The sequence below is a fragment of the Myxine glutinosa genome, chromosome 3 (assembly GCF_964187855.1).
Source record: "Myxine glutinosa chromosome 3, kmMyxGlut1.1, whole genome shotgun sequence".
NCBI classification, from domain to species: Eukaryota; Metazoa; Chordata; class Myxini; order Myxiniformes; family Myxinidae; genus Myxine; species Myxine glutinosa.
Window position 1 is genome coordinate 73,852,695 of NC_136263.1, and position 12,860 is coordinate 73,865,554.

At 44.3% G+C, this 12,860-nt stretch overlaps 1 protein-coding gene and 1 long non-coding RNA gene across 4 annotated transcripts in view; one reads left to right on the plus strand and one right to left on the minus strand.

Moving 5' to 3' along the window:
* Positions 1-255: 255 nt before the first annotated feature.
* LOC144888155 (uncharacterized) lies at positions 256-2,715 on the minus strand. Its single transcript, XR_010983700.2, has 3 exons — positions 2,312-2,715; positions 2,032-2,104; positions 256-402 (listed from the first exon to the last, which is right to left on the minus strand). It is a non-coding gene; the product is annotated as an uncharacterized LOC144888155 (long non-coding RNA).
* A 2,094-nt stretch (positions 2,716-4,809) lies between these two features.
* MIS18BP1 (MIS18 binding protein 1) overlaps positions 4,810-12,860 on the plus strand; it is a 173,976-nt gene continuing 165,925 nt past the window's right edge. Inside the window, exons 1-2 of one of the 3 annotated variants that reach the window (XM_068110579.2) lie at positions 4,810-4,917; positions 10,651-11,099. In XM_068110579.2, the coding sequence (XP_067966680.2) occupies positions 10,665-11,099 (435 nt within the window). In that variant the 5' untranslated portion in view covers positions 4,810-4,917; positions 10,651-10,664. Of the gene's footprint in view, positions 4,918-10,595; positions 11,100-12,860 lie in introns of those variants that run through there. The other 2 variants (XM_068110581.2, XM_068110580.2) reach the window with 2 other exon arrangements.

A 12,860-nucleotide genomic window follows, 5' to 3' on the forward strand; every position in this document is an offset into this window, starting at 1 on the left:
ATTGCTAGACTCCATGTCCTGCAAAGTAGAAAATGAGATATATTTAGAAATTATTTTTCCACAAAGGAGTGTCTGTGGTGAAATATAAATGTTAACAATCAACTCAGAATCATGAAAAACCCTTATTTGACCCCTCATAAGTTACTTAAGGGCCGATTTAAAAAAATAAAAATTCTCGAAAATAATTTTTCGGTACCCGAATTCAACAGCTTTTTTTCTGGGTTTCCCACGGGAGTTGACCTTCAACATTTTAACACATGTTATTACACACCTTTACAAACATATTGGTGAAGAAACTTTTTGGTAACAATTTAGTTAACAGATTTTCATATGTTTCCCTTACTAATATCAGTTATGAGAACTTAACCAAGTTCCCCACGATTAACACGTTTGCTGAAGTTCCTGGAAGAGGGAAGATGTGAACAGTTAAAGAGTCAGAAAAGGTATTCAGTTTCATTTCATGCGATAAAAGCCTTTAAAATGTTATGCAATGCAAGTTTGTACAAAGATAAACTTGTTACAGACAAGACGGCATTTATTTATGTTTCATACCAGTTGTGTAAAAATCTGCTTTGATTTGTGAGCTCTGTGTTTACCTCCGCCAGCAAAGGTGGATGGAGGTTATGTTTTCACCCATGTCTGTTTGTCCGTTTGTCTATCTGTGCGTTTGTGAACAAAATATCTCAAAAAGTTGTGGACTGATTCTTACAAAATTTGGCAGAGACCTAGCGTATGTGACAAGGACGAAATGATTAGATTTTGGTAAAGATCTGGATCCGGATTCGGCTACTAGAATATTTAAAAGTGCTTCTTCACCATTGGGAGATAGGGCCAAAAACGATACATAGCAGGATATATCAAAAAGTTATGGATGGATTTGGACGAAACATTGTTGATCGGTTGGGTGTCTGACAAGGTCGATTCGATTCGATTTTGGTGAAGATCTGAATATGGATTCGGATATGAGGATTATTTAATTTTTCAAGTGATTCGTCACTATTGGGAGATAGAGCCAAAAACGATACATAGTAGGATATCTCAAAGTTGTGGACGGATTTGGACGAAACTTGTTGGACAGGTTGTGTGTGTGACAAGGAAGAATCGATTCAATTTTGGTGAAGATTCGGACCATCCAGCTAGTATAAATTTTTAAGTGATTCTTCACCATTGAGTGATATGGCCAACCAGGCTGAAGTGTGCTCTCTACTGATTGCCGTTCTACTTTGTAATGCAATTAGCTTGAAAAAGGAGGAAAACATTATTTTCAGATCAAATTCAAGCTTTTTCCGAGCAGAGTGCACATAAACCAAGTTGACGTCCTTTTACAGTGTTTTTCCCCAACACTTTATTTACAGTTGCAAAGGCTCTCAAAGGAAGAGCAAAGTAGAGCTGACAGTGGGACAAACATAAAGGGAATGAACAAACAGGAAAATATGGAAGGGAGGACCTTCGGAAACACTGAAACCAGCAAATAAGATGGTTGATTTGGAAAGGTTAATGGGGGTAATAATGATCATGGATCAGAATTGGGTATGATGAGCTGAGATGGCCATGCACTGCTTGCTTGAAACCCTGGAGGAAAGAGTGAGACAGAACATATTGAGATCGTAGGTTGTAGACAGCAACCACCCAGGGTAGTACCACCGTCCTGACTTCGGAGTGTTAAAGTGGTGCCCGGAACCATCTGACACTCTCCGTGTCAGGATTGCTGATCTTTCTGTCTCACTCAAACTATATCTACCGGGATAGCTTCAATCTCTCTTTCTCGCAAACAAACATCATACACTTTTCGTCATACACTTTCCTTCTCTTTTATTTAAGGCCTGGCCTCGATGAGGGTTATACAGTCCGTCCCTGGAGCCTCCAACATTAAAAATAATAATAACTAGCCGAAACCCGTGGAACATCCACGGAAGGGAGGATGTGGTGTGTGGATAGAGTGTATCATTATGGATGGCATAGGGGATTTGCTTGTCCGAGTAAGAGTTAGGAAGAAAGATCAATTTTCACTTGTGCAAAAATGCTACTCACAATTACATCGCCTGTGCGTCGGCCTGTGATTGAGCCAGAGAGTTGGCCTGTGAGTCAACTTCCTTTCCAATGTCTGCAAGAGTTGAAATACTGATTGTGAATGTGTAAAATTATATGAAAGAAGAACATGCATATCAATAGACGATGCCATCGAAAAGGAGAGCAGCTGTCAATAGAAAAGGATGTCTGACATCAATTTGACATTATTGCACAGGAAATGACAAACAAAGAAACAGTTCATTTCCATCGGGTAATATTACGATGAGAGATCAGCCGATACCTTTATTATGTCCATCAGCATCCATGGCACTTAGAAAAAAAACGCAGCATCAGCCAGCCGCAGCCAACTATCACGTACCGTCTCGAAGTCAATGCCATCCTTTTATCTCTTCGTATACAAGGAAGTACAACTCACTGATCGCAACGTCACTCCATTTAACTTTATTAAAATGACGATAAAGACGTGAAACCCGTGGAACATCCACGGAAGGGATATCGTTCGTCTGTTTTCAGCTCGTTATCTTTAAGCTTCCTTACGTCTCGCCACCTGCTACACCTCTCTGAGTTACAAGGATTTATGCAACGCACCCCGAGTATTGCAACATCACTCCATTTAACTTTATTAAAATGACGATAAAGACGTTTCCTTATATATCCTAATTTCAAATGTTCAAGGGAATAAAAAAGCTTCCTTACATCTCGCCACCTGCTACACCTCTCTGAGTTACGAGGATTTATGCAACGCACCTCGAGTATCGCAACGTCACTCCATTTAACTTTATTAAAATGACGATAAAGACGTTTCCTTATATATCCTAATTTAAAATGTTCAAGGGAATAAAAAGACCATTTGGTTCACACCACCCATCACACCACTCGACTGTCCAATCAGCGGACGGCTCGCATCGCCTTCGCCCAGCAGATGCCAATATGATGGTGTCGTAAGATGGCGTCGTATCGGCCGATAATCGGATGCTTTTGGGTCCCAAAGTCGGCGAATTCAGATTTTTCGAGTATGGCTGTACGTGATAAACAAAGAGCGCGGTTCGTAGATGGAAAATGCATTAGCGTCGTGGGCACTGGGTGCGGCGTAAAAGGGATAACAAAGTCGAGTCCTTACGGTATTATTATATAGATAATAACAGCCTCTGGATGGTGGTTATACAGATGCGAAAAGCGAGGAATAATAATTTTAAAAATCTCCGAAATGGTTTATTCAGTGCATAGACATCAGGGGTGTGTCCCGTTCACAGGCCGCTTGCTTGATGCAAAGCGCTCAAGCAAGCACTCGAACGGAACGGAGCGCTCGACACCGCTTAACAACATGGTGGTCTCCATGGAAACAATGCTGTCGTGGTTCACGAACAAATGCTGTCCGGCCCGTCATTTTCAGTGTCACTCGATCATCATGTGAAAATTTCCCGAAATGAATTGTTAGCAGCGGCTACAGAGTACGGGGAAGAGGGGGAAAAGCTAAATAAATAAATGGGAAATCAGAAGGAGAAGTCACCCACCAAGCTTATCTATAGACTACTGTGTATTTTGGGGAGGGAGCGGGTGGATGGGGTTTGGAAAGTTTTTAGATTTTAAAGCATTCGGGTGAAAAGTAGAAATAACAATAAAAGTATGGAATTCACGTTTTAATATCACTCTTTGTGACAGTAGGATTGAAGAAATCGCCACCAATCGTTTTGAATCCGACTAATACTATGACGGCCATTTTTGCTAACATAAGTGGGCGCGTTCCATTAGCAAGCGGCTTCCTTCCTTATTGCTCGCCAAGCACCTTCCTCGATCGCTTGCTCCGCTTGGATAGCGGAACGGCTGGCTTGGCAAGCGATAGCAAGCTGCTTGCCAACGGAACACTCCCCGGTAAGGTAGAATACGATTATTAAACGTTTCCAAAGTATAATGTTTATTCCGAATGAAAGCCATTTTCGAATGCAAATATGGCAAATAAAATCTATATACAACATAAGGAAGCTCCCGAAGGGAGAGGGTGTTTCTAGTCAGGATTAAGCGCAGCGCAGTTCTGACTTCTGACTGAACTATTCTCCCAGAATGCTTGTCGGTCGTTCAAAGTGCACTGTGTATGGAAGTGACGTCATCCAACGTCATCCAAACTCCGTCCCATTCAGAATCAGTTATTTCAAAATCTATTTCTGATGTGAAATAAATGCTAATATGCACAGTGCGAATAAAAGGTGATGAAGTGTATTACATCGAAAGCTTGCACAAAGTAAAACAACTCGATTTTGTGTCGAATAAACGTGGTTATCGTTTTTTAATTTTACTCAAAGGATATTGTTGTTCAGGTTTCGTGGAGAAAATAACCGACAAAATATTTTGTTTATATATGTTAACAAAAAAAATAGTTGATACACGCTTCGATATTATTCGTTCACGTACGCTCAATATTTTGTGAGTTCACTATTTCATTACTCGTTCACTTCCGCACTTTTTAGATGCGCAAATGGACGGTAAGCCTATACACCGCTTAAAACAACAGACCAAAATATATAACAATGATAATATCTTAATAATAAATAATACCCTTCGCAGATCCACAACAATTGCGCCGCTCCACGGCCGGTGTGTGCGCGAAGAAATAAAAAAAAGTAAATGTTGTGCAGCAAAGGAAAAGGAGGTGATAAGCATTGGAAGAAAATAACAAAAACACACCCTTTTCTTCATATTACAACCAAAAAAACATTTAGATGCAAGAGAATCACATCTTTCGAGAAAGGAACAAAAACAGGAGCTGGTTGGTCGGCCCACGAATTCAAACTGGAACAGGGATTTCCTATTGGTTGATGTCACAGCAGCGGACCGTTGTGATCTTCGCTTGGATTCGTTATGGATATTGATGCTTTTGCCCATTTCTTGGTAAGTACGCCGTGTGGTTAATGGTTACAATACCATAACATAAGCAATGTCGTTAGTGACCAATGCGTCCGAAGTAAAATAAATAATGTTGATTGATGCGTACAACAGGCGGACAGCCACAGGTTATTCACACTGAAGCAACTCCATCACAACCTAGAAAAGCACTCGGTAGAGCACAAACCTCCGCCAGGTTGAACAGTTTACGTTTTGTATCCCACTGATCGGCCGGATCTGGATTCGGACGTGAACCAAAATCGAATCGGCTTGTTCTTGTGACTTGTCACCAAACCAACTCGTCCAGCAAGTTTAGTCTTAATTCGTCCACAACGTTTTGAGATATCCTGTTCACAGACTAGGCCCATTCAGGGCATTTTGCTTTTGTACTGGCAGAAGGAAAGGCACTTTCGACACTGTCAGGTGTATAACGTAGAAAAGCTGAAGTAAACTGTGGCATTGAGGAAAACACCTCGTACCTTTGGTATCCGCGCCACAGAAAAGATCATCGGTAAGTTCCAGCCTGTAGCTGTGACCCCCCACCTTCTCACCCCCCACCTCCTCCTCCCCTCTCACCCCCCACCTTCTCACCCCCACCTGCCCCTCCCCTCTCACCCCCCACCTTCTCCCCCCCCCCACCTCCACCTTAACATTTCCCCCACCCCCACCTTGACCCTTAACATTTCCCCCACCCCCACCTTGACACTTCCCTCACCCCCCCCCCCCCACATTGGCACTTCCCCTCCCCCCCCCACATTGACAGTTCCCCCACCCCTCCCCCCCCCCCACATTGACAGTTCCCCCACCCCTCCCCTCCACATTGACACTTCCCCCCACCACTAGACACTTCCCCCCACCACTAGACACTTCCCCCCACCACTTGACACTTCCCCCACCCCTCCCCCCCGCATTGACACGTTGACACTTCCCCCACCCCCCACCCCCACCCCCCGCCCCCCACCTTGACACTCCCCCCCCCCCCCTTCCCACCAGAGGTGTTAGATGGGGTTGAGGTCAGGGCTCTGTGCAAGCAGCCAGTCAAGTTCTTCCACACTGTTCTCGACAAACCATTTCTGTATGGACTTCGCTTTGTGCACCGGGGCATTGTCATGCTGGAACATGAAAGGGCCTTTCCCAAACTGTTGCCACAAAGTTGGAAGCACACAATCGTGTAGAATGTCATTGTATGCTGTAGCGTTAAGATTTCCCTTCACTTGAACTAAGGGGCCGAGTCCGAACCATGAAAAACAGCCGAGCCAAATTCTTCCGCCGGACTGCCAGATGGTGAAACGTGATTCATCACTCCAGAGAATGCATTTCCACTACTCCAGAGTCCAATGTCGGTGAGCTTTGCACCACTCCAGCCGACGCTTGGCATTGCGCATGGTGATGTTAGGCTTGTGTGCAGCTGCTCGGCCATGGAAACCCATTTCATGAAGCTCCCGACGAACAGTTGTTGTGCTGACCTTGCTTACAGAGGCAGTTTGGAACTCGGTAGTGAGTGTTGCAACCGAGGACAGACAATTTTTACGTGCTTCAGCACTCGGCGGTCCTGTTCTGTGAGCTTGTGTGGCCTACCACTTTGCGGCTGAGCTGTTGTTGCTCTTAGAGACTTAGACGTTTCCACTTCACAATAACAGCACTTAGTTGACCAAGGCAGCTCTAGCAGGGCAAAAATTTGAGGAACTGACTTGTTGGAAAGGTGGCATCCCATGACGATGTCACTTTGAAAGTCACTGAGCTCTTCAGTACGGCCCATTCTACTGCCAATGTTTGTCTATGGAGATTGCATGGCTGTGTGCTTGATTATATTTACCTGTCAGCAATAGGTGTGGTTGAAACAGCCGAATCCACTAATTAGAAGGGGTGTCCGCATACTTTTGGCCATGTAGTGTATGTGCTTTACCAAGCGCTGTTCTCGTTTTTTTTTGTTTTACTAAGTTGTTGTCTTTGACCAATATGATGTTATTTTACTTTCCATCATTATTATTGTTATTTTTAATCACTGTTGATTAGTCATTATTTTACCTTAATTTTTCTGGCCTGGTGTTGGCTTAGCGGTCAGGGTGCCGGCTTGGTATCCTAGGATCCTGGGTTCGAATCCCGGTCGATCGCTGAATTAACGCCAGGGGGGTTGACTCAGCCTGTCATCCTTCCGAGATCGGCAAATTGAGTACCAGCTTGCTGGGATGAATGATCACGGTGTGTACCCCGATTTAGAATAGGCACACCGTATCCCTGCGCATCGTAAGAGCGTGACCAAGGGTTGGCGTCAGGAAGGGCATCCGGCCATAAAAATATTGCCTCAAACAGGGAACCATGATTGTCATGGGGCCCGCAAGGCTAACCCCCGCTCCAGTGGGGAAAATGGTCTTAAAACGATCATTCATTCATATTCATTCATTCATTCATTCTCCCAGTGTGTACCCTGGATTAGAATAGGTACACCGTATCCCTGCGTGTCGTAAGAGACGACTAAGAGGGTTGGCGTCGGGAAGGGCATCCGGCCATAAAAACATTGCCTCAAAAAGAGAACCATGACAATTACAACTACATATGGGCAGGGTACAGCCCGAAGTGGAGATCGGTTTCTGAGGTTTGGGACATGGAATGTAGGGACAATGGCAGGGAGATCAGGAGAAGTGGTGGAAGTATTGGTCAGAAGAAGAGTGGACATATGTTGTGTGCAAGAGACGAGATGGAAGGGAAGTGGTGTGAGAATGGTGAAGGGTAGGCAGGGACAGAAATACAAGTTTGTGTGGCAAGGGTGCCTGGAGGGCGTGAATGGTGTTGGTGTCCTGTTTTCTGAGGAGTTTGTAGACAGTGTGGTGAGTGTGACTGGAGTGAGTGATAGGTTGATGATGGTGAAAATGATGATTGGAAAGCTCTTGGTGAACGTCATCTCGGGATATGCTCCGCAGGTTGGTCGGAGCGATGAAGAAGGACAAGTTCTGGTGTGCGATAGAGAAGCTGATGGAAAACGTGAAAGATGAGGAAGTTGTTGTGGTAGGAGGAGACCTAAATGGACATGTGGGAAGGAGTATGGATGGTTTTGAGGGAGTTCATGGGGGTTATGGATATGGTGTGAGAAATGGAGAAGGTGAAAGGATTTTGGAGTTTGCTGATGGAGCTGATTTGTTGATTTGTAATACTCAGTTCCAGAAAGAGGATAATAAGCTTGTTACATACACGTCAGGTGGGTCGACGACAACCGTCGACTACCTGATGGTGCGTAGGCGAGATAGGGGGCACCTCCGGGACACAAAGGTGATCCCGGGGGAGGAGGCTGGAGGCTGTTTCACAGTACCACTTGGTTGTCTGCGACATAAGGGTGAAAGGTGCGAGGAGAGCTCGGCGGGTGAAGTACCAACCGAGAATGAAGGTGTGGAGGTTGAAAGAGGTGACAGTAAGGGAGGCATTAAAAGAGAGGCTGAGTAGGGCAGAGGATGATGTGGTTGAGCTTGAAAGTGGTTGGATGTCAATGAAAGCTAGTCTGTTGGGAGCCGTTGGTGAGGTATGTGGATGGACAAAAGGACCACCGAGGCACTCGGAAACATGGTGGTGGGATGATGAAGTTGGAAAGAGGATTGACGAGAAGAGGAAGAAGTTCAAGGAGTGGCAGAAGGCGAAGGGTACGGGAGCAGAAACAGCAGAGGATGAAAGTTATAAGGCAGCCAAGAAGGCTGCAAAGAAAGAGGTAGCAAAGGCGCAGGAGGCATGTAGGAAAATGTTCGGAGAACGCTTGGATTCAGAAGAGGGTCAGAGAGCAGTATTCATGATTGCAAAGCAGATAGCGAAAGAGAGGTGTGATGTGATGGGGGTGAGTTGCTTGAAGGATGAAGTGGGACAAATCGTTGTGGACCCAGATGGAATTAAAGGAAGATGGAAAAGATATATGGAAATGCTGTTGAATACAGAGAATGAATGGGATGGCAACGTGGAGAGTAACCCAGTTTTAGGACCGGCAGAGAAGATAACTGAGAAGGAAGTTGAGGAAGCGATAAAAGCAATGAAGAGTAGAAAAGCGGGAGGGCCGACGGGAGTTGTGGGAGATATGTTGAAAGCAGCAGGAAGTTGGGGTGTGAAGAGAATGACAGGGCGGTAACCTGGCGGTGAAAGAAGGCCGCATTCCAGTGGATTGGGAACTGAGTACCCTCGTCCCTCTATACAAGGGGAAAGGTGACCCTCTAGAGTGTGGCTCGTACCGAGCGATAAAGTTATTGGAGCATGGAATGAAGGTATTGGAAAGGGTGTTGGAGAGGAGGATAAGGAAGAAAGTGAAGATCGACGAAATGCAGTTTGGATTTATGCCAGGAAGAGGAACGACAGACGCGCTTTTTATTGTGAGGCAGTTGCAGGAGAAGTACATGGAGAAGAGGAAGAAGTTGTTTCTTGGGTTTGTTGATCTGGAGAAAGCATTCGATAGCATTCCACGCAAAGTATTGACATGGGCAATGAGGAAGTTAGGAGTGGAGGAATGGTTGATCAGAGTAGTGATGGCAATGTACAAAAGAGCGCGCACAGCTGTAAGGACGAAGGACGGGAACAGTGTTGAGTTTGAGGTGAAGGTGGGAGTGCATCAGGGGTCGGTACTAAGTCCACGACTATTTGTAGCTGTGATGGAGGTGCTGGCTCAGAACGTAAAGGAGGGTTTACCGTGGGAGTTGTTATATGCAGATGATCTGGTGTTGATTGCGGAAAGTATGGATGGACTGAAGGAAAAGATGAAGAAGTGGAAGGAATGTATGGAGACAAAAGGTCTGAACGTGAATATCGGAAAGACGAAGGTGATGGCAAGTGGTAAAGCATGTGGTGAGGTGGAAAGAACTGGGAAGTGGCCCTGTGCTGTGTGCAGGAAGGGTGTCGGAGTGAATTCCATTCAATGTACAATGTGCTCTGAGTGGGTTCATCAAAAATGTAGTGGTCTGAGAAGGTCATTAACCAGTGTGGCAGCTACATTCAAATGTAAGGTGTGCACTGAGGGAGCTGCAGATGAAGGAAATGTTGAGTTGGATCTTGGAGACGGCGTGAAGCTGGAAGGTGTGAAAACATTTTGCTACCTCGGAGATATGCTGAATGGAGAAGGTGGATCAGACTCGGCAACGGTTGCTAGAGTGAGATGTGCATGGAAGAAGTTTCGGGAACTGAGTGGCGTGCTGATAAGGAGGGGAGTGTCATTGAAGCTGAAGGGAAAGGTGTATGCTGCATGTGTGAGAAGTGTTATGATTTATGGGAGCGAGACATGGGTAATGAACTTAGAGCAGCAACGAAGGTTGGAAAGGGTGGAAATGCGAATGGTTCGATGGATGTGCGGAGTATCGTTGAGAGAGAGGAAGACAAATGATGAATTGCGAAAAATGATGGGAATAGAGCCTGTGACTGATGTTGTGAAGAGGAACAGGTTGAGATGGTTTGGTCATGTGTTGAGGAAGGATGAAAGTGTCTGGTTGAGAAGAGTGATGGAAATGAATGTAGAAGGAAGTAGAGGACGGGGAAGACCGAGAAAGACTTGGCTAAAGATGGTGGAAGAAGAAATGCGGGCAAGGGGGTTAACAAGGAGAGATGCAGAAAATAGGGCAAAATGGAGAAGATTGTCATGGGGACCGCAAGGCTAACCCCCGCTCTAGCAGGGAAAATGGCCTTAAAATGCATGTTGTTGTTGTTGTTGTTGTTGTTGTATTCATTCATTCATTCATTCATTTTTATCATGATCTTTGTTTCTGTTGTTTTCTTTTTCAGTATTAATTAAAAACATGAGGTTAAGAAGTGCATCGAAAAAAGAATACAACTTGTCAGATCATGTGTATCCAAACCGAAATTGCCAAACTCTGTCCTCAACACTCAAGAAATGTAGCAGATACAATAAGGTGGGAGATATCCATAAGGCAGATGGTGACATTTTAGTTGAAGCTGAAGTAAACCTGAAGGGCCAATCGAAATTGGCGACCCCGTTGTTGATGCTGCAAAATGAAGTGCGACAACAACTTGTTGCGACGACCAGCAGAGATTTGGAAAGCCTTTGGACAAAGAAACAGCTTTGCAATGCCTCCATTGATTTCCAAGACATTCTGCTTTTCAACAAAAGAGGGAGTAACTATGGCCAAAGACCTGCAGTCACCTGCCAGATGCAGAAGGAATGTCCTTATTGGCACACAGGAACTCATCTGGCTTCTAACGCTGGATCAAAGGCAAGAATTCATATTATATTTTATTTTGGGGCTTTTCTTGAACATAAAAATGCTTGAGAATGGTTTCTTGTTGCTTGCAAAAGTTCACCCAATTTCAGCACAGCTAGCCGTAATGGATACAAAGTCAATCCAGTATTCATTGACCACCTTTATACACATGTACTGTCAATATTGGTGTATCCCAGGATTGTTGTTAGTCAAAACAATCGCTGTCCTTTTATGTCACTGTAGTTTAATGCTTGCAATTTTATTTTTACAACATGATGAAATGCTGTGTTGCCCAACAGTAACTTTCGTTTTCTGTTATTTATTTCACAGTAGCTACAGACACACCTGCATAAAATGAGTAAAGGTTTTACCACATAAATTTGGCATTTTGTACAATTAAAAGTCAACATTTGGTATGAGTAATTTAGTTTGTTCAATGTTGCCTTTTTTTTTTGTATACAAAGTTGAGGCCCATGTAAAAGCTCACACATAAAACACATCAAAACATAAATAAACACACATAAAACATATAATAAAGGGAACGGGAGACAAGAGGGGGAGAGAGAGGGAAGCACACAAGCACAACAACAGTAGAGAGAGAGCAGGGACATCAGTAGATTTGTGGATAGGAGAGGGCTGGGAAGGGAGGGGAGTACAAGGTATAAAACAAATCGACACTACTATGAGTTTCAGGAAAGAAAACAGAATTTTGAAAAAGGTGGATTTGGGGTGTATTAACGGGGCTAGAAAATATCAAGGTTTGGGATGGGGGAAGATAAGAGATTGTGGTGAACAGCTGTTTTAAAGACCTGGAGGGAGGAGTGGGATTGAACAGAGTGTGGGAGTTTGTTCCAGAGATGGGAGTAAAGAGGAATGAAAGAGTGAAGGTGAGCAGAGAGTCTTGATTTTGGTAGTTACACCAGAAGAGGGTTGCTGGCAGATCTTGTGCGACCTTTTGGAATATTTGGGGGGCAGAACACAGACAGAGCAGGGGGAGCTAGGCCAGAGAGGAGTCGGTAGATGACAGAAAGACCACCAACCTGCCTGCGGTGAGAGAGTGAAAGACCCTCAGAATCAACTTAATCGCGGTTAATCTTATCTTCAATCAACCAACTTAATTCCAATGATTCTAAAAGTTATGGTTTCTACAGTGTGAAGCCGAGCTAGGTGTGAGGCCGGAGCACCAGCCCAAAGGGGAGAGCAGTATTCCATTGAGCTGCAGATGAAAGCTTTGTCGGTGGTGAGAATCTCAGTAGTGCCAAGAAAGGACTTCGTATTACGGAGGATGTCCAGTCGGTGACTGGCTTTGGAGGCCAGCTTGGAAATGTAGTTTTCTCAGGAGTAGGGAAAATATGTATAATGAATATGTATCTGATCATCAGTCAACAGCCCTTCAATAGCTGATTTAATTAAACTCGTGAATGCATTTAATATATTTGTTAGAATTTCAAAAACGAATATTACCGTAATTTCAAATATCTGTTTACTGGAAGCTTTCAGTAACTCACATTTCCAACCTGTAGTGTTCTTTTTATATCAAGAAGTAATAATAGGTTAAGTATAGAAATCTACGTGATTTAGATCTTCTTCGTTCATATGCAGCACAAGACTGTGGGGCAGCATCATTGGCTGAGGGTGCGGCTGTGCCGCTGATGTTATACCATCTGCTGGTTAGGGCAGTCATTTGGAATTTGGCCATTATGCCAACAATAGCTCGCCTACTCTTCATGAAGGACACTGTGGGATCTTTAACATCCAACAATGAATGTTGGC